Raw genomic sequence first — 21,957 nt, 5'->3', positions numbered from 1 at the left:
TGGAAAATTCTAATATTGTAACAAGTCATAAAACTTACTCCTAACATACAAGCTATTAACACAAAGATCCAACATCAGCAACACTACTAAATGGTGCCATGCTTCCTGTTGATGTCTAACCCCAAAGGGGGGCGGTGGAGGCAACATTTTTTTTTAAGTTTATTTTAATTAGAAGTCAGGGACTATAAAAGGAGCTCCATTGCAGGGGTGGGGGGGGGCGGATTTGGCAGAGTAATAGGAAGAAGTAACAATAGTATCCTTCTCTTCCCTCTTCCTCACTTCATACAGTCCAAGGTTGACTGAATCTGGACAATCATGATAAAATCTGAACAAAAGCCTCACTCTCAAAGGCTTTAGTCTAGACCAGCAATACTGGCTAGTGGCTATTTATTGGACAGTGCATAACATTTCCATCCTATTTAATAAAAGAGTAATATGCAAATTCACCATCACTCCGCTACATCCACAAGCCACGCCCACCAGCCAATCAGGAGCGAGTGTGCAAATTAACCCAACCAAGATGGCTGAGGCCATGGAGAGAGCAGGAGGCTTGGGTTTCCCCGGCAATGGAGGAAGCCAAGCTTTCTGCATGCCCTTGCCGGCCCAGGCCTCCACTCAAGGCTACAAAGTTTCAATTATAGAAGATAAATAAATCCCAACAAAGATGGCTGCGGCCACGGAGCAAGCAGGAGGCTCGGCTCCACTCAAGGCTACAAAGTTTCGATTATAGAAGATAAATAAATCCCAGATACCAGGGCCTCCCCTTGGGTCACCGGGGGGCGTGGTCAGCCTGCAAACCACCACAGGCCCCTCACCCAGGCCGCCCCACATCCCAAGGGAACCCCCACCCTGATCTGGGACACCCTTCAGGGCAAGCCAGCCGGCCCCCACCTGTGCACCAGGCCTCTATCCTATCTAATCCTATCTAATAAAAGAATAATATGCAAATTGACCATCACTCCAACACACAAGATGGCTGCCCCCATGTGGTCAAAGATGACTGCCCCCATGTGGACACAAGATGGCCGCCACAAGATGGCCAGCAGGGGAGGGCAGTTGGGAGGGACCAGGTTTGCAAGGGAGGGCAGTTGTGGGCGATCAGGCCCACAGGCGAGGGCAGTTAGGGGTGACCAGGCCGGCAGAGGAGGGAAGTTGGGGGCAACCAAGCCTGCAGGGAAGGGCAGTTGGGGGGGGGGACCCAGGCCTGCAGGGGAGATCAGTTGGGGGGGACCAGGCCTGCAGGGGAGGGCAGTTAGGGGTGACCAGGCCTCCAGGGGAGGGCAGTTAGGGGTGACCAGGCCTGCAAGGGAGGGCAGTTAGGGGCAAACAAGCTGGCAGGGGAGCAGTTAGGCATCAATCAAGCTGGCAGGGGAATGGTTAGGGGGTGATCAGGCTGGCAGGCAGAAGCAGTTAGGGGCAATCAGGAAGGCAGGCAGGCAAGCAGTTGGGATTCAGCAGTCCTGGATTGTGAGAGGGAAGTCGGACATCCCTGGAGGGGTTCCAGATTGGAGAGGGTGCAGGCTGGGCTGAGGGACACCCCCCCACCACCACCATGCATGAATTTCATGCACCAGGCCTCTAGTTATTACATAAAGTTCTATCTGGGCTAGGAACTGAGCTAGGCTATCATTCAGCACTGGGCTAGGCTATCATTTAAGTTCCAAAGCCTCAAGTCCAGACAATCTATCTTTTATTCTATGAAAGAGGGGATATCTCCTTTCCCAAGCTTCATTAGAATCCTGGAACAAGCCCTAGCTGGATTTAGCTCAGTGGATAGAGCATCGGCCTGAGGACTGAAAGGTCCTGGGTTCGATTCCAGTCAAGGACGCATGCCCAGGTTGTGGGCTCAATCGCCAGTAGGGGGCATGCAGGAGACAGCCAACCAATGATTCTCTCTCATCATTGATGTTTCTATCTCTCTCCCTCTCCCTTCCTCTCTGAAATAAATACAAATAAAAAATCCTGGAATAAGAAGAGCTTCCTCAGAAAGGTGACTGGATGCCAGTTTCCTCAAGGAGTAGCTTCAAGTATCCCTTGAAAGTATCTTTGTTGCTACAAAAGCTGCCTCTTGCCCACATGCTGATCCCACTCTACAATTCATCAGGAAAACCCAGGAAGGTAGAGCCCAACAACAATGTGACTGCTATCCACCTTTTTCCTCCAGATGCCACAGAGCCCTTTCCTACCTGTGTCCTTCCAAACTGGAAGAGGGCTCTAACAGAGAAATCAAGTTTAAAGAACTGTATTTTGCTTGTTTTGGTGTGGGCCTAGCCTGTTTTTACCATTTAGAAGATCATTCTTAAACAGTCATATAAACTCCACAAGAGCAGAGGTTTTTATCTGCCCACTATTGTAGGTCTAGTGATTAGAATAGCACTAAGCATATAGTTAGGTGCTCAATAAATAAACATTAAGCCAGTGAATGCATTTGGTCAGAAAAATATGTTACTGCAATAAACTCCACTGTAAGTTAAAAAAGAAAAGGCAATCTGGAGTATCTGTGCCAACAAAATGGATGGGTCCCTGGTATCATAGACCTGAAGAAATAGCCTAACCAGGAACATGAAGTAAGTATGGAGTTGGCTCTGCCATAAAGACCCCAAAACAGGGCTGGGATTTTTCTGCCCTAATCTGTCCTTATAAAGAGGAATGATTATTGGGCTATAGCAGAGCTAACTAGGGAGACTCCGAACTGGATGCTTTACTAACGTAAGCATAAATACCGTGTTCCCCGAAAATAAAACATCCTCCAAAAATAAGACCTACTTACAGGTTTCCTTCTGAGTGAAATATAAAGCATCCCCCAAAAATAAGGCCCCAGCCTCTGTCTCAGAGTGAAAATTAATTTACCGTAAACTGGTCGCTAGGGCCACCCTGACTGGCGTCTAGCAACCAGTGACGTTACTCGGAGTCCTGACGTCACTGCTGTGTGGAGGCGGAGCGGAGGTCGGAGTGAGCAGTGAGCGCGGGGCGGGAGAGAGGAGGAGACTTTTGCAGATGCATGTAGAAGAACAGGAGGATTAGAGCAGACGGGATACGGCGAAGGTGGTGAGTGCTGGTCTGTCTCTGGTGACACTACCTGATGCTCGCGGCCGCCTTCATGATGACTGAAGGTTCTCAGTCAGTGGCAGACCCTGCTCCAGCCCAGATCCAGGCCCCAGCAAGCCCAGTGACAGTCCCCAGGCAGGCCCCAGGGGGTAAATGTCTGATAAAGGGGTAGGGGGGATGTCTGGTGAAGGTGTTCAGTGGCACAGGGGTGGGGGGAGGGGGATCACTTAAAATGACACAGGAGGATCAGAGGGGGCAATCAAAATGATACGGAGGATCAAAAGGGGTTACTAAAATGGTAATCCCCCCTCTGATTCTCCTGTGCCATTTTGATTCCCCCCTCTGATTCCCCCTGTGTCATTTTGAGTGATCCCCCTCCCCCAACCTTGATATCCCAATTCCTTTTTTTTTTTTTACCCCTAGAAATGAGCGCAAAAAGAAAAAGCTACTCCGTGGAGTACAAGAAAGGAATCGTGGAAGACTCTTGGGGCCAAAATCTTACTGCTTTCTGCAAAGAGAAGATGTTGAGTATCCAATTGGTCCCAAAATGGCGAGCAGAGTATGGTAACCTCATTGAACAAGTGGACAAGGGAAATGCTAAAAAGCGCAAGTGTGGATCAGGTCAGCAACCATTATTTTCCGAGCTGGAAGACCTGATCTGTGAATGGGTTGTTGACAGGAGAGCAAAGGCTTTGGTTGTGAATAGGGCTCAGATTCAAGAATTTGCCCTTGCAATGGCACCACAGTTTGACATAGCCCCCGAAGACTTCAAAGCATCACAACGCTGGCTGGATAATTTCCTTCAGCGAAGTGAACTGTCTTTAAGAAGATCTACAACATTGTTTAGGTTGGAAGATACTCAAGTTATTAAGCGAGCACTTGCATTCAAGTCCTTTATGGATGATGCTGACTTCTCTAAATACAATCTTTCCAACATGATTGCTATGGATGAAACTGCAGTGTTTATGGGCCATCATCTCAAACAACAATTGAACAGCGGGGTGCCTCCTTAGCGTACATTCCCTCGACTGCTTACAAAAGTGCACGTGTTTCCTGTATTTTGGCAATTTGTCTGGATGGCACTAAAATCCCACCTTTAATCATTTCTAAGGGCAAGAAGGAAAAGATTGAACGTGTTTTGGGCGTTTTTATTCCTGAAACTGAAAAAGCCTGGGCCACACAAGCAGTTATAAGGAAGTGGGTCGATTTAATGCTGCCGCTTGTTATGCGAGGGAGCCAAAGAGGTCTGCTAGTCTGGGATGCAGCCAGCACTCACCGCGCTAAAGACATGAAGACATTTCTTCACGAAAGAAAAATAGATCAGATAATGATTCCCGCAGGAATGACGGCCTATCTCCAGACTCTTGATATTGCAATAAACAAGCCATTCAAATTCAATTTGCGCATGGAAATTAATGACTACATTGAAAATAGAATGGAGAGAAATCAGCATGGAAACTTTGTGAAACCTAAACTGCAAGAAGTTGTGACTTGGGTGAAGAATTCATGGGAGAAAATCACTGACAATTGCATTGCAAATGCACTGCGAGCAGGCTACCTTGACAAGAAGTACTCATTTAAAGACAGTGCTATTGCTAAACATGAGAGATTTGGTCCACTGATTCTGAAAGAAATGGAGTCACAAGAAATTCACCAGGAAATTCAGGAATTGGATTGTTATGATGATGTTCCAGAAGATGATGACATGATTGTCATTGAATAAATGAGTAAATTCTTGATACTGTAGGATTCAGTTTGTCTGGTTTGTGTTGACAACTACCGTACTACTGTACCATATACAGGTAATAAATTTCCTTTATTTTCATTTAACAATAAATGTGTACCGTATTCTTCTTCATGGAAAAATAAGACATCCCCTGAAAATAAGACCTAGCATGTCTTTGGGGGCAAAAATTAATATAAGACACTGTCTTATTTTCGGGGAAACAGTAATACTTACTGAGCCTTCCTCACATACTCTGTTTTTAAAATCCAAGAATTCATCACCTCTCCTCTGATCCTCCTTCCTCCAGGTCTTTTGCATACAAAACCATTGCTCAGAGTCCTGTCATTCTGTGCCTAGGATGGCTACATTATCAAAGCTTGCATGAGTTCCTACAAAAACAGCTGCCACTCTGAAAGCCCCAAAACAACAGAGCCCAGAGTCACAAAGGTTCTGTACTAGATTATCTTTATTACTACAAAGATATTTCAGGGTATTATAAATGCTGACATTTATATAAGCACTTCAGTTTTCTCAAGATGTTTTCTCATTTTTTATTTCACTAGAGATGAGAAAGAAAGGAGTCATTCTGCCCACTGCATGCCCAGAAAATCAAGCTCCAAAATCTGGGTCTGGGGGCAGAACTTCTCCAAGGATGTCTTCAGAATGAGGTGGGACAGGTGGAAAGGAAGTCAAGGTAGAAGAATGGAGTGCTAAAGATGGGGGTAGAAGAGAACTATGTCAACACTCAGGAGGAAAAAAGAGAACCACAACACTGAAAAGACAATGAGAGAAAAGGAAACCGAGAAAGGAAGAAATGGTGGTAAATCACTGAGGAGTTGTGATGTGAGAGAAGGTAAACACACTGCCCCAGAGTGGATGGGCAGACAGAAGCTGCTCCTCATAAACAACTCACAAACTGTTTTCTACACCCATGGCTTTGCTTTTCACAAATCCTGTTTAATAATTCAAACACGGCTATGAGGAATACTTGGGCAGATCCATTTTGGGTCCTTGAAGCCCATGGCTCTCAAAACCACCAATCAGTGAATCTAGAATAGGAGTAGACTGGTGAAGTTCCTAGCAAGAAACATCCTGCCCAAACCGGTTTGGCTCAGTGGATAGAGCGTCGGCCTGCGGATTGAAGGGTCCTAGGTTCGATTCCGGTCAAGAGCATGTACCTTGGTTGCGGGCACATCCCCAGTAGGGGGTGTGCAGGAGGCAGCTGATCGATGTTTCTCTCTCATCGATGTTTCTAACTCTCTATCCTTCTCCCTTCCTCTCTGTAAAAAATCAATAAAATATATTAAAAAAAAAAAAAGAAACATCCTATCTTCCTCAAAGCTAGTGCTACATCACCCCAATTCCCCACTGCAACTGGAACTTGAGGCTAATCTGTGTCTTCTTTAATCACAACTTAACACTGTTGTGTGGAAACCTGAGATACCATCCCAAAACAAGGACCTTATATTTCCAATTAAAAGGCTAATGACCCAAAACATTTATGACTCTTCTGTCAACAGGGCAAGTTTGGCCTCTAACAGGGGACTGGTTGATTACCAGGCTAACCTCAGGCTGAGGTGGACAATGTCTAACTGTTTACTCTAACTAGCGCCCTATGAAAGCAGAATAGGGTATCACCTGGCTTTTGGGAAAAAAGAAATATGTCAGGGCCCTTTTGTGTACTCACTCCCCTCTGCTATGATAAGCTTTCTAGTCATTTTGGCTTTTTATGCTGCAGCTAAAGGAAGAGCTTACAGAAACCTGATAACTGAAGATCTATCCAAGTATGTTGAGAAAAAATAAAAGCTGTCAACATCAAAGCAGGACTGACTTAGCCAATAACCCCTAGGATCCTCAGTCCTTTAAATATCTATAATAGAAATGCTATTAGAATGTTTGGGTTTTTTTACCCTGAAGAGAAAGACTGGAAAAAGAAAAGAGAACCCAGGTCCATTTTTTTTTTCCTCTAAAGAGCTCACAGACCTGCTATTTGACTGAGAAAGAGTTATGAGCAGAGAAAGAAGATGAAATGGCCGTCCCATAATTCCTGCAGATACAGTATACACTTATCCTCTCTCACCACAAAGGCTGATAAATCCTCAAGAGAGAATGTATTTAGCCTAGTTTATAATAGAGAACAAGGATGCTGTCGTGTGTGGGAGGATGGTGAAGATCTATGTCTTGGTGGGGATCTCAAAAAGCCTTTGATTATGGTTACACAGCTTTCCTGGGGAAACATTCCCCATAGTCTGGATTACTGCAACAGCCTCCTATCTGATTTCCCTGCTTCTACCCATGACCACCCCACCCCTGCCTCTTGTCTAATTCTCAATACAGAAGCCAGAGGGATCCTTTAAAAGTCAGAGCATGTCATCCTCTAATAACGTCCAATTTCATTCTTTTCCATGGTCTACAAGGAGCTCCATGATCTTCCTCCCATCATATCTCTGAGTTTCATCTACCTCTCTCCCTCTTCTCTCAGCTCCAGCCACACTGACTTCCTTGTGGTTCCTCAAATACATTAGACATGCTCCCACTTTAGGGCTAAGGGTATTTCCTGTTTCTCTTGCCCAAGAGGCTCATTCCCTTCCCTGCTCTTTTTATTTTTCCATAGTATTTATCACCTTTAAACATATTGTATATAATTTACTTATTAGTTATGTTTATTGTCTGTCTATTTTTGCTAGAAGATAAGAGATATATTCTAAGTGCCTGGAACAGTGTCTGGGACTTAACTGGCACCCAATAAATTAATTTATTGAATAAATAAATGGCTTCTCCTGGTTCCTTTTCCTTAGACTCACTACATTTCAGCCTTTATTCAAATGGTACCAGTATCCTATAAGAGGCAGAGTGGCCAAAAGGTTAAGTGCACAGAGTTTGGGGTCAGTCAGACTTTGTTGCAAATTCCAGCTCTACCACTCACTAACTGGGTGACCTTGGGCAATCACAAGTGTGACCTCATTTGCCTCAGTTATAAAATGGGATTAATATCAGTGCTATGCCTACTCATAAGGCAGCTGTAGAAGCCAATAAATTAAAGTGTACAAAGCACTGGAATATGAGCTAATCCTATATAATAAAAGAGTAATATGCAAATTAACCATCACTCCGCTACCATGCTCACAAGCCACGCCCACCAGCCAATCAGGAGCAAATATGCAAATAAACCCAACCAAGATGGCTACAGCCACAGAGAGCAGGAGGGAGGCTTGGGTTTCCCCAGCAATGGAGGAAGCCAAGCTTTCCGCCTGCCCTTGTTGGCCTAGGCCTTCACTCAAGGCTACAAAGTTTCAATGATAGAAGATACATAAATCCAAACAGAAATGGCGGCAGCCACGGAGCTGGAAAGAGCAGGAGGCTAGGGTTGCCCCCGGTGATGGAGGAAGCCAAGCTTTCCGCACACCCTGGCCCGCCAAGGCCTCCGCTTAAGGCTAAAAAGTTTCAATTATAGAGGATACATAAATCCCCCAAAAAATGGCTGCCACCACAGAGCAAGCAGAAGGCTTGGATCCGCTCCAGGCTACAAAGTTTCAATTGTAGAAGATAAATAAACCCCAGATACAAGGGCCTCCGCTTGGGTCACCAGGGGGCGTGGCCGGCCTGCAAACCACCACAGGCCCCTCGCCCAGGCCGCCTCACGCCCCAAGGGAACCCCCACCCTGATCCGGGACACCCTTTAGGGCAAACCAGCTGGCCCCCACCTGTGCACCAGGCCTCTATCCTATCTAATAAAAGAGTAATATGCAGATTGACCATCACTCCAACACACAAGATGGCTGCCCCTATGTGGTCAAAGATCCTGCCCCCATGTGGACACAAGATGGCCACCACAAGATGGCCAGCAAGGGAGGGCAGTTGGGAGGGACCAGGCCTGCAAGGGAGGGCAGTTGGGGGTGATCAAGCCTGCAGGGTAGGGTAGTTAGGGGTGACCAAGCCAGCAGAGGAGGGAAGTTGGGGGCGACCAGGCCTGCAGGGAAAGGCAGTTGGGATGGACCCAGGCCTGCAGGGGAGATCAGTTGGGGGGAACCAGGCCTGCAGGGGAGAGCAGTTGGGGGGAACCAGGCCTGCAGGGGAGGGCAGTTAGGGGTGACCAGGCCTGCAGGGGAGGGCAGTTGGGGGGGCACCCAGGCCTGCAGGGGAGAGCAGTTGTGGGGGACCAGGCCTGCAAGGAGGACAGTTAGGAGCAAACAGGCTGGCAGGGGAGCAGTTAGGCATCAATCAGGCTGGCAGGGGAGTGGTTAGAGGGTGATCAGGCTGGCAGGCAGAAGCAGTTAGGGGCAATCAGGAAGGCAGGCAGGTGAGCAGTTGGGATCCAGCAGTCCTGGATTGTGAGAGGGATGTCCGACTGCTCTCGAGGGGTCCCAGTGAGATCAGCCCTAACGGGCAGTCGGACATCTCTCGAGGGGTCCCAGATTGGAGAGGGTACAGGCTAGGCTGAGGGACAACCCCCTCCCCCGTGCACAAATTTCGTGCACCGGGCCTCTAGTTATATGATAATGCTCCATAAATTTTAACTATTATGACACAAGTCTGATCAGTCATTTCCCTGCTTCAAATTCTCCAATGGTTCTTAGGATCAAGGATAAAATCATAAAGAGCATGGTATTCCCAACCACAGCCCACTGACTCCCTAACCTTTCTACTTTATCTCTGCTACCCCATCCCCTGGTAACTATGCTCTAATCTTTTCCAGGTCCTCAATTTCACCAAGCTCTTCTCTAACTCAGAATCTTTGCACACGATGTTTCCTCTGCCTGGAATGGCCTATTCCAAGGGTTGGCAAACTTTTTCTAAAGGGCCTGATAATAAATATTGTTGACTTTTCTGAGCCATATGGTTTCTGTCACAAATACTCAACTCTGCCCTTGTAGTTTAGATACAGCCCAAAACAATAAAACAATACATAAACAAATAGGTGTGACGGTGTCCCAAAAAAAACTTTATAAAAGCTGGCAGTGGGGCAGATTTGGTCTATAGTTTGCCATCCACTGCTTTAATCTCCTCTCTTTGCTTAGCCAACTCCTATTCATCCTTTATTGCTCAGCTTAAATGTCACATACTCAGGGAAGCCTTCCCAATGCCCCTAACTAGGCTAAATTCCCCTGTCATATACTCCTACATTACCTTCTGGAGCCCTCAACACAATTTTAAATTCTCTCATCATTAAGTTGTTAATTAGATCATTGTTGAATTATTTATTTAATTACTAGAGGCCTGGTGCACAAATTCGTCCACAGGTGAGGTCCCTCGGCCTGGCCGGCAATGGGGGCCGATCGGGGCATCTCTGCCAGTCCCGATCAGGGCCGGCCGGCTGGGGGAAGGGACCACGGGAGGTTGGCCGGCAGCAGGAGGTTGGCCGGCAGCAGGAGGTTGGCTGTGGGAGCACACTGACCACCAGAGGGCAGCTCTTGCATTGAGCTCCTGCCCCCTGGTGGTCAGTGCACGTCACAGGGACTGGTTGACTGGTCATTTGGTCAGCTGGTCATAATGGTCACTTAGGCTTTTATATATATATAGATCCCCTCTTACAAAATTTTAATCTACGTGGAATAGGGACCACATCTATTTTACTTCTGCTGTATCCTCAGTGTTGAAAAATAAAGGAGGTAATCCTCCAAATGAAAAAGAGGTTGGCTCTGGCCTCTAAGAATGCATCTTGCCCTGGCCAGGTGGCTCATTGCTTAGGAGCGTTGTCCTGTGTACCAAGTTCGAATTCTGGTCAGGGTACATAATTTACAGATTCTATCTCCAGTTAGGACAGGTATGAAAGGAAACCAATCGATATTTCTTTCTCACATTGATGTTTCCTTCATTTTCTCTCTCCCTCCCTCCCTAAAATCAATAAAAACATATCCTTGGGTGATGATTAAAAAAGAAAAAAGGAATGTATCTTAAGAAAATAGATATTGGCCTAGATTAAAAATACTGTACATGCTGGGAGAGAAGTATAGATGCTGATGTATTTTCCAAGAGCTTAGGACGGGGGGTGGAGAGTGGGGGGAAAAGCTGTCAGTTAAAAATCAGACTTATGGAGAATGAAATACAATACCTGGTGGACATAATATTCAAGATCAAAGAGTGCAGCAATCTTCTCTTCCAGGCTGGAGCTGGAACTATTGAATTTGTTGATTAGCCGTACCATTATCTGCATGTCAGTCTCAATGACAACATTCAGCTCCGCAAAGTCCCTTTTTAGTTCCTCAATGGGGCGGAAGAGACGTTTAACCTCAGCCTGCCTTGCCTAGGAAGCAAAGAGATGATTAATTAAATCAATTGGAGATATCTTTCCAAAACTCCTGTGGTCTACCATGGATGCGCCTTCTTAAAGAATTGCTTCTCCAACACTCAAAATTTTCGTTCATGTGTACTATGAATGAAATGTCTTCTAAGATGCTTTCAGAGTCTACTCATAAAGCCGTCTGCCCCAAAAAACACACCCAAGGTTTTCCACGGTTCTCTTATCCCAATCTGACTTCCAATGTTCAGGAAGATTGAAAAGTCTTGTTGCTGTAATCACTGAGGTCAGGGAAAGCAATGCAAGCTCACTTTCAATCCCTAACATCATAGGGAAAGGCTGAGGTCAAGGTGGAATAATCTACACCTTGGTTCTCTATATTCCACAATCATAGAATATCTTGGCTTTGTCCTGCCCAATCCAGCAACATTATAGGGAAACCCAGATGTAGAAAACTGTGGGTAAAGAGATGTCAGAGTGGGAGCAATTTGCTGATGAAAGTTAAATCACCGTCATTACCGTCAATCTAACTACAGGTGTACAATTTGTTCAACTGTTTGAAGTGGCTAAATTACTGTATGTACTATACTCAAATCTCAAACAGTTTTCTCTCAATCCCTCCTTACCCCACACTCATACAAAGGTTTTAAAAATGAGGTGACGTTGGAGGTGAATAAAAGATTTTAATTAGATATTTTATACCTGTGACACTCCTTGTTTTCTTCCCATTTTAGAGGATAGTGCTTATAACAAGTCTGAAATGTCACAGTGGTTTGTGTCTCTATCTTTTGAGAAAAATTAAAAGGCACGAATATTTATAAAAAGCAGGATGATGAGCAGCTGTCAGTTCCAAATTGCTCATCTATTTATTACCTTTGGGTTTTTCTCCAGTTATAAGCACTCCATAGAAACACCAACCAAAGGAATGAATCAGCCTCTCTTTTAAAAGACCAAACTCCTAGCAAAGTAATTACATCTATAGGATGCCATATTCTGCTTACAACAGGGAGATGCTCTCCCTACACCCTGCTAGAGAACTCTGCCAGGCAAAGAACTGTAGGATGACAAGCAAGTGAGCAGAATAAGAAACTAGTGACCTCTGCCTCACAAAAATGATGTGTAACTGGACCTCAGAAAGGCCTTTTTTTTTTTTTTTTTTGGAAGGAAGGAAAAAAAGCTGTTTATTTTGCAATAATTAAATACTCACAGTAAATTACAAAAATAGTACAGACAGTGCCATGTATCCTTCTTTCAGCTTTCCCCAATGGTAACATCATACATTACAATAGCACACATCCAAACCAAGAAAATGACTTAGGTACAATACTGTTAATAAGACTACAAGTCTTATTCAGATTTCACCAGCTTTTATATGTACACATTTGCATGTGTGTGTCTGTATTATTCTAAACAATTTTGTTCAATATATAGATTCATGTGACCACCAGAACAACGAAGCTACAGAACTGTACATCTCCACCTCCATTGTGTCCCTTTATTTTTATTTTTTTTAAATTCTCACCGGAGGATATTTTTCCATTGATTATTAGAGTAAATGGAAGGGAGAGGGAGATAGAAACGTTGATGTAATAAGGACACATCAATTGGTTGCCTCCTGCACGCTCCTGACAGAGGCTGGGAATTGAGCCTGCAACCCAAGCCTGTAACCAAAGTACAGAATCAAACCCCAGACCCTTCAGTCTGTGGCCAAGGCTCTATCCACTGAGCCAAACCCACCAGGGCTGTTGTGCTTTTTTTTTTTTATGTGAAATCTATATTTTTATGTGTGTTGTGCTCCTTTATAGGTGTACCTCGTCCTCCCGTCCACTCCCTTTTGTCATTATGCCCTGGCAACCACTGATTCACTCTCCATCTCTATAATTCTGGCATTTGGAGAATGTTGTATATATGGAATTACAAAGCCTATAACCTTTTGAGATTGGTGCTTTTTTAGTGAACATAATGAATTTGAGATATATCCACGTTACTGCATATATCAATGGTTCATTTCTTTTTAATGCTGAGTAGTATTCCACTATATAGATATTTGTTTTTAACCATTCAGCTATTGAAGAAAATTTGAGTTATTCCAGGGTTTTGGCTATTATATTATTCAGTTTCATGAATCCATGGGTTTATGCATTTCATTATCTCTGGGAATGTTTCCATCTTCATTTCTTTGATTATTTTTTTAGTCCCATATTCTTCTTTCCTTCTGAAACTCCAGTGACACAAATTTTAGATCTTTTGTTACACAGGCATACCAAGGAGATATTGCAGATTCAGTTTCAGATCATACAGTAAAGCAAATACCACAATAAAGTGAGTCGCACAAAATTTTTAGCTTCCCAATGCATATAAAAGTTATGTTTATATCATACTGTAGCCTATTAAGTGTGCAATAGCATTATATCTAAAAAAAACTACGATGTACATATCTTAATGTATAAAAATATTTTACTGCTAAAAATGCTAAACATCATCTGAGCCTTCAGCTAGTTGTAATCTTTTTACTGGTGGAGGGAAAACACAATATCTTCAAAGCTCAATAAAAAGAGGTATGCCTATAGTCCTATAGTTTCCTAAAATCTCTGTTCATTTTTCCAATCTATTTTTTTTCTTCTTTAGATTAAGAAATTTTTATCTGTCTTCAGGTTCACTGATGTTTTGCTCTCTCATCTCTATTTTGTATTAAGCCTACCCATTAATTTTTTTTTAAATTGCTGTATTTTTCAGTTCTAAAATTCCATTTAATTCTTTTTTATATCTTCTATTTCTTTGCTGAGGTTGTCATTTGTTTCAAAAGTGTTCATATTGCTTTTTTTTATGAGAACTGCTTTAAAATCCTTGTTAGATAATTCCAACTTCTGAGTCATCTCACTGCTGGTAACTCCTAAAATATGTTTTGATTTTCCTGATTATTGGTATGATGAGTGATTTTTTACTGTATCCTGGACACTCTGGTCTTAAGACTCTGAATCTTCCTTTTCAGTAGGCAGTAACATTGTTTAGGTTTCATATGCTGGTTCTGGCCTTCTTGTATAGCTGTGACTACAAAACAAGTTTTCAGAGCCTTTGCAGTGTTATTTTGGTCTACTTCTTTTGTGTGCTAACCAGAAGCTAATCTAAACACCTGGGCAGTATTCCAAACTACAGTTCAGTTCTTAAATCTTTTACTGTGTTAACTCTGGTCAATTTCTCATGTGAATCACTAAAAAGCATGCCCAGGACTTCATTTGCAAAATCCCTTTCTCTAGCTCCCTTCTCCCCACAATCCTACCATACTCTCTAGTTAGGAAAAAAAACACATCATCTGCCACCACTGGGCACTGGACATTGGGAATAGAATTCCTTCCTTAGCCTCTACTGACAGCACCCTATGGGGGATTGAAGCATTGCCTCATTGCTGCTGGTCTAGGGGTGGAAAGTTGGCCTCCTTAGTTACTCCCACTGACATTGCCTCAGAGTGGGATCACACTGCCTCACTGCCACCAGGTAAAGGGTGAAAGTATAGACTCTCCATTCACCCCCCCCCCCCCAACTCCACTGGCATTACCTCAGCTAGGAGAAGTGAAAAATTTTCTTGGTGCTACCAAGCAGGGGACAACTTTCAGGTTCTCTTCTTGGCCTCTGCTGATCCCACCCTTGTAGCAGATCACACTACCCCATGTGGAGGATGAAAAACATTGGTCTCTACTGGTAGCACACCAGTGAAGGAAGCAAAGAATAGTCTCCTAACACTGGGCAGAAGGTAAAAAATTCTGCCTCAACTCTCTGCTCAACTCTCACTGACACCACCTTGGTGGTGGTAACAGATTACAGCCTCACACCATCTCACTGCCAAAGGAGGAGAGCAAGTTCAGGTTCCCCATTCAGCTTTTGCTGACACCACTCTGGTGGAGGAATGAGAGTGCAGTTTGTTACCACCACATGGGAGATTGAAATCCAAGTTCCCCATTCAACTTCCACTGGCACTAAGGGTTAAGATGGGAAGATTTCCATGTTCTTTGGCTAAAGTGGGACAGGTATTGTCCAAAAGTTCTTTGTCCTATTAGGCTGCCCTTTGCTTGGTTCTTTCTCTCGAAAGAACAGACTTTTATTAGGGCTATTTTCTATCTGTACCTGTTGGCATTTCCAAGATGTAGGCTTCTTTAGTGCCCACTCTGGGATATACAAAGCACAACAAGAAAGCCCAAGAAACTCACTGCCAGGTCATTCATCAAGTTCCTACATCCCTACCCAGTCTGCCTTCTTCTTCCTACCTTTTAGAGTGTTCTTATATTTTACTTTTAGTATTATGTCCAGGATTTTTAGTTGTCCTTTAGTAGGAAGAATAAAGAGAAATGAGTCTTCTTCATCTTGCCCAGAATCAAAAGTTTAAGATGGCCATATTTTAAAATGCAACAATTTATAGTATACAGGTGAACAACATCTGACATGATAAAACAAAGCATCAAGCAATCTGTATGGTAATAGAGGAATAAAGGGATCAGTTTCAACAATAACAGCCCAAATCTGTTGGGCAAAACAGAGCTTTTCCATGAAGCAAGTGACTCTGAGAAGGACTGATTCACTTAAATCTACTAAAGTACCAATGAACACAACAGAATTGATACCCTTCCCTCTGAAAAAAAATAAAGCTAAAAAAACATTCTCTCAGTTGACAGGATATGACACAATATCTGACAGTATGGTTTTTAAAAATAGCAAAAGCACAATCCTGTATTTGCAAGCCACCACACAACCTGGGTTTAAATGTGTTTTTTTTTATTGAATTTATTGGGGTGACATTGATTAATACAATTATATAAGTTTCAGGGATACAATTCTATAATACGTTATCTGTATACTAGGGGCCCAGTGCACGAATTCATGCCCCTTGAAAGGAACTGTGGGCTGGAAGGCTGCGGTAGGCACAAGGGTGAGTCTCGGCTCATCCTCTGCGCCCCGCCTGGGTCCAGTCTGCCGGCAGCCCCGCTCCCACACACTCCCAGGCTCTGACAGCACTGGCCCTGCTTGCATCTGCTGACAGTGTGGAGCAACTGGGGCTGGTGCCAGCAGCAGGTGCAAGTGGGCCTGGCGCCGTCAACGGATGCGAGCAGCAGCTGCTGCCCCGATCGCCCCTCAGGAGCAGGGGGAGGTAGAAAAGCCATCAGGGGTGATCGGGGCCAGCAGCTGCCACTTGCACCCATTGATGGCACCAAGCAATCAGGACTGGCAGCGGCTACAAGCGGCAGCTCTGGCACTGGCTATGGGTGTGAGTGAGGCCGGCACTGGCAGTGGGTGCAAGCGGCGGTTCCAACGCTGGCAGTGGGTGCGAGCGGAGCCGACACCAGCAGCAGGTGTGAGAGGTGATGGCTGGCCCCATCATCCCTCAGGAGCAGGGGGAGGTGAAGAAGCCCTCAGGGGCGATTGGGGCCGGCAGCCACGCTCGCACCCACTGACAGCGTCGAGTGATCAGGGCTGGTGCTAGGCACTGGCAGCGAGTGCGAGCGGTGGCTCCGGCACCGGCAGCGGGTGCGAGTGGGGCCGGCACTGGCAGCAGGTGCGAGCACCCAGCAGGACCGTGTCACATGGGAGCAAAGAATTTTCAGTAACCACCAGAGGCTTGCCCCTATGACAGCGACCAGCACCCCGCCTTGGTCTGGCGCCCCTGCTCACCTGCTCCACCATCCCACCGCGGCCAATGCCCACCATGTTCTGCGCTCTGCTGCCTGCTGCTGATGCCCCCCCACATTCTGTGTGCGCCCCCCTGGTGGTCAGCGCACATCATAGCGACTGGTGGTTGAGTTGTTCAGTTGTTCGGTGTATTTGCAGATTAGGATTTTATATATATAGACTAGAGGCCCGGTGCATGAAATTCGTGCACTGGGGGGGGGGGGGGTACCCTCAACCCAGCCTGCACCCTCTCCAATCCTGGACCCCTTGGGGGATGTCGGACTGCCGATTTAGGCCCCATCCCAAGGATTGGGCCTAAACTGGCAGTCGGACATCCCTCTCACAATCTGGGACTGCTGGCTCCTAACTGCTCACCTGCCTGCCGGCCTGATCGCCCCTTACTGCCCCCCTCTCCCGCCGGCCTGGTCATTCCCAACTGCCCCCCCTGCCGGCCTGGTCACCCCCAACTGCCCCCCCGCCGGCCTGGTCGCCCCCAATTGCCCCCTCCTGCCGGCCTGGTCACCTCATGCAGCCTGCTGTTCAGTCGTTTGGTCATCCCTCACTAACCCCCCTGCCGGCCTGGTCACCCCACGCAGCCTGCTGTTCGGCTGTCCATCCGTTTTTTTTTTCAGTTGTGATGGCTCCTGGCTTTTTATATATTAGGATTGTATTGTGTGTTCACCAACCCAAGACAAGTAAATACTGATAAACAAAAAGTATGATTGCATCTGCAGTCAGAAGTTTAGGACATGTAAGAAACTCTCCAATAAAGTCCATTTATTTGCCACTCCCAGTGCACTGGCAGTGAGCAGAATCAGTCCAAACAGGCTCCAACTGAAAGGAGAAACACCCCAGGACTCAGCACCTCAATGAAGGAGCTAACAACCTGAGCTCCATAGAAGTAAAGAAAGTGTGTGGTGGCAGCCCTATTTCAGAAGTAGCAATTGACTCAAATAAAAAATACAGGATTGGGATCGTGCATTTGGGTACTGGTATTGGGATCTCTCCTTACAAAAAGAGAGGGTTATTTTAATTGCAAACAAACAAACAAACAAACAAACAAAAAAACACCTGAAAATGTAATCTCTTACTTTCACATTTAAAAATATTTTCATAATATTCATACTTTTCTACACTAACTTATTTATGAAGGAAGAATGTCATTAAAGAGAACAAAGAGAAGAGACAGAGGTAGAGTGGATCTTCCATCAATACAGAAGACATGAACAAAGGCTGGCTTTTATGTTCCCATCAGCCCCACATGGATAATAAATCAGAATAATCCCAAACCCTGGCCACAGGACACTAATCTCACTAATCTCTCTGTTCCATGTACATAGGCATGCTGCTCTCCTCTGTTGGCCTTATCTTCAACACGTAGAGGATTTGCTTTTTCTCACCCCTTCAATTAATACACCTGTGGTAGGATGGATTTTTATGCATCCTCTTTCTTCACCCATTGCTGCTGTTACTTTGTCACATATACACTCTCTATGCTGGGAGACGTTACTGGTAAGATAAGTAAAGACATGGAGACATGGCCTGCATACCAATACAACCTAATTAAGTCCTCCCCCACATTAAAAAAAAAAGGGGGGGGCTCATTTGTCTCAAATACTTAGCTCTAAAGCAGGGGTCCTCAAACTTTTTAAACAGGGGGCCAGTTCACTGTCCCTCAGACCATTGGAGGGCTGGACTATAGTTTAAAAAAAGCAACTATGAACAAATTCCTATGCGCACTGCGGGCCCGGAACGAGTCAGCTGCTAAGCATGACAGGCAGCGGCACCGGGCGGGCCGGATAAATGTCCTCGGCAGGCCGCATGTGGCCCGCGGGCCGTAGTTTGAGGACCCCTACTCTAAAGGCTATAAGGGACCTAAGGCTTTCTCCACTAACATACAAGCTGTCAAGAACCCTATGTTGCCCCTCTAAAATACTGCCAGGATTCTGAGGTGAGAGCAGGCAAAGTAAAGAGGGAGACAAAGCAAAAGAGAAGAAGAGGGAGGAAAAACTTAAAGAAGTCTCCAAGGCAGTCATCTAAGGAGATTCTTTCAAAGACAGGACTCAACTAGAAATGTAAAAAATGATTTGCGACATTTTCTGGCTGTTACATGAGCTCATGAGATCCATCTAGAGTAAAATTTCTTTCTGGTATAGGTCTGTACCTACAAGCCCTCCCAGATATTAGGGGCCTAGCCAAGGAGCTGCAATTCTGCCTCTTGTTCCTTCTCATTCCCTTGTAAAGTTTAGAGTTGAGACCTGGTGGACACCTCAGCCATCCTCTTATCCAAGCCCTGTGTTGTATAGTATTTAAGAAACCTTGAGGCCTGGGAAAGGAAATACATTTGCTACATGTTCAAAGGATAAGGACAAAGACACAGGCTTCTTCCTTCCTGGCCTAACACCTATGTCCTTTAAACTTGTAGTAATCCAAGTGCAAGTGATATATGAATTTTAATTTCTACTCTTTTCATTCACGTCTGTGATAATGGAGAGTATGGCTATCTCTGCTTTGTACCTCAATTTCCCCAAACATGTAATTGGAAGTTGGATCCTAACCTAACTAATGACAAAAATGCCCCCAGCATTTTTTCGATAGTCTATAAAGGGTTATATTGGCATTAATTTCTGTTTAAATTATTTTATAATATTATTGTTAATATTATCCCATGTATTACTGCAAAAGGGAAAAAAGTGATTCCCTTCAAGGCCATCCTGCAGACTTATACTAACTCCCTGGAGAATGTCACATACCTTGTCTTCCTTTGAACTCTCCATCTCTGCCCCTTCCTTGAATTTTTCCAGTGCACTCTTGAGGTCCTGGGATGTATAGGTGTTAGTGTTGATGTCCAGCCTGTCCAAAGAGAAGTTGGGAGTTAGGAGGGAGATGCCATCTTTTCCAAGAAAGAACCCTGCCCCCTCCCGTGGGTGGCTGGTACTTCAAGGCAAGCTAAGCCAGGCCAGCTCTAACTCAGAGTGTCCTACCCTACCTTTACCTTCAGTCAACCAGAAGTCCAACAGGGTAATCTTACCTTGAAGCTAGAGGAAAAAAGACACAGCTTAAGATGGGGTCATTTCATGAAAGAGGGGGAAATGGCATGGGACAGGACAAAGGCCCACCATGGACAGAAAGCTCTCAGCCAGCTACTCAGGCAAAAATGAGTCTGGAATGTTTCTGCAATGCTGCTCTCTCAGCACATGCCAGGGCAGGACCTCCTAAAGGGTACTGAATACAGAGAGAATAACATAAACCCTATTTATATTCTTTTAGGGAATAAACAAACAGAGACCTGAGCCCCCCATGTGCCTGACCTGATTTGACAAGCCAGCCTATCTTCACAAAAACAGGCTGGATAAATTCATACCTTTAAGACCGACCCCTGAGCACAGAGTAGATGCAGAAGTTAGGTGTCAACCTGACAAAGGAATGGATTTAAGATGCCAAAGACTAGCATCAAGGTCAGTCACCTTCCAGAGCTAGCCTCCAAAAAGCGGGAAGAAAGGAACCAATGTGGATGTAATCTAGGAACCTGGCAAAACCTATAGAATGATATCCTCACAGAGACCACTGGAGCTAATCGAAGCCACAACCATTCATCTTGACTGAGGAGAAGGCATTCATGGGGTGAGGAATAGGGGCAGGTTTTAGCACCAGCAGTAATTTCAATTCAGTGAACAGAGGTGGGAACAAAAGTAAAATGGGAAGTATGGAATATGGACTGTGCTTGACAAGTCTGTCCAGCGCTGGGGAGTAGGAAGGGGAAGCTTCATTAAGGATAACCCAGGAGATTTATCAAGGTGGAGGAGGAAGTATTTAACTCTGTGGGATCACTAACCTCTTTGGCAATCTGATGGAAAGGGGTGGGTCTTGTTTCCCAGGGGAATAAACAAAATACTACAACAATTTTAGAAATTAGCCCTGTCCTTTGGACTCTGTTCCCATTCCAGTGCTAAAGAGCCAGGAAGACACTGTGAAGTAGAATTGGAGGAGCACAGGAAGAGGTTGACCCAGAAGAAGGAAGTCATCACCAAACACAGCCAGAAACTCCTGAGCTCACAGCAGTGAACACCCACACCACCTTTAAAATGCTTTGGGCTCCTGTTCAGACAGGTTTTCCCTGGCTATAAATGCTGAGAAGAAAGAGGACACGTCCAGTGTATCTTGGAGGCCATTCCAGGGCACAGCCCTTAGAAACATTTCAAAGGAGAAAAGTAAAGAGTCAGGAGTGGAGACAAATCTTTCTCTTATGGTGTGTCTATTAGATGGCTCTACTTTCTATTCTGAAAAGATGTGAACAGGCAAAGTAGCAAGTGCTCCTAGTGATGATCTACAGTCAGGTATGTAGAAATAACTTCCCATGGTATTAAAAACAACAAATAAAAGTGTCCACAGTAGTCCAATTCCTAATTCAGTATTCTTAAACCAAGAAAAAAAATAGACTTTTTATTTAGAAAACAAGAAGACTTGCCTTAGATGTGAAAAAAGACCTCCTGAAATGCTTTGAGACCCTGATATATGTATATATATGTGTGCCTGGGATGGAGGGAAGTTGACAGGGTTACAACAGTGAGATTTGATTATTTCTTAGATGGTTGTGAGAAATTAATCATCACCATGATCTGGGTCACCGTAGGTATAGGTGTATGTAGAAAGATAACGATTTTTCCCAGTTCAGGGTGACATTAAGGAGGGCAAATATCTCCTTATCTTATCTATCACAAATAAAGTCAAATTTTCCAACAGTAAAAACTACCCAAATATGAACAGGTTGCTTTGTGGGATTGTGAGTGCCACATGACTGAAGGTGCATATGGATAGGCTGAGTGACTTTCTGGTGAGGTAAATCAAGGAAAACACTCAGGTAAAAACTGGGCCTCTAAAGTCCCTTTCTGCCTCATATCTAATTGTAAAATATCCTATTTAATGAAGACGGAATATGCTAATTGACCATCACTCCATCACAAAGATGGCTACATCCACAGCTGAGGCCAAGTTCCCATAAGGAGCCTTAACAAGCAATCAGCAGGGACCTGAGGGTATGCCCTCTCCCACCACCCCCCTCCCCCCCTGTGGGGCTTGACAGGGGACCTCAGGCTGTGTCCCCCACCCGCAGGGCTTGACAGGGGACCTCAAGGTGCGCTTCCCGTCCTGGTGCTGGGCTAGGGGACCTCAGGCTGCACCCCCCGCCCGGCAGGGCTTGACAGGGGACCTCAGGCCACGAGTCCCGCCTTGGCACGAGGCTGAGGGACCTCAGGCCACGCCCCCCACCCAGCAGGGCTTGACAGGG

General features: G+C 45.1%; 1 protein-coding gene across 3 annotated transcripts in view; it reads right to left on the bottom strand.

Annotated features, from left to right (window-relative positions):
* The window catches only part of SIL1 (SIL1 nucleotide exchange factor), a 237,221-nt gene that overhangs the window by 70,046 nt on the left and 145,218 nt on the right, over positions 1-21,957 (bottom strand). For all 3 annotated transcript variants that reach the window (XR_013960842.1, XM_080672995.1, XM_080672994.1), the window contains exons 5-6: positions 19,424-19,523; positions 10,827-11,018 (exon numbers count right to left, since the gene is read on the bottom strand). Coding sequence is in view for 2 of the 3 variants with exons in the window: in XM_080672995.1 (XP_080529121.1) it covers positions 10,827-11,018; positions 19,424-19,523 (292 nt within the window). In the remaining variant the exon portion in view is untranslated. The remainder of the gene's footprint in view (positions 1-10,826; positions 11,019-19,423; positions 19,524-21,957) is intronic.

This window comes from Plecotus auritus (genome assembly GCF_963455305.1).
Source record: "Plecotus auritus genome assembly, chromosome: 6".
Taxonomy (NCBI): domain Eukaryota; kingdom Metazoa; phylum Chordata; class Mammalia; order Chiroptera; family Vespertilionidae; genus Plecotus; species Plecotus auritus.
This window is presented reverse-complemented; position numbering and strand designations above follow the sequence as displayed.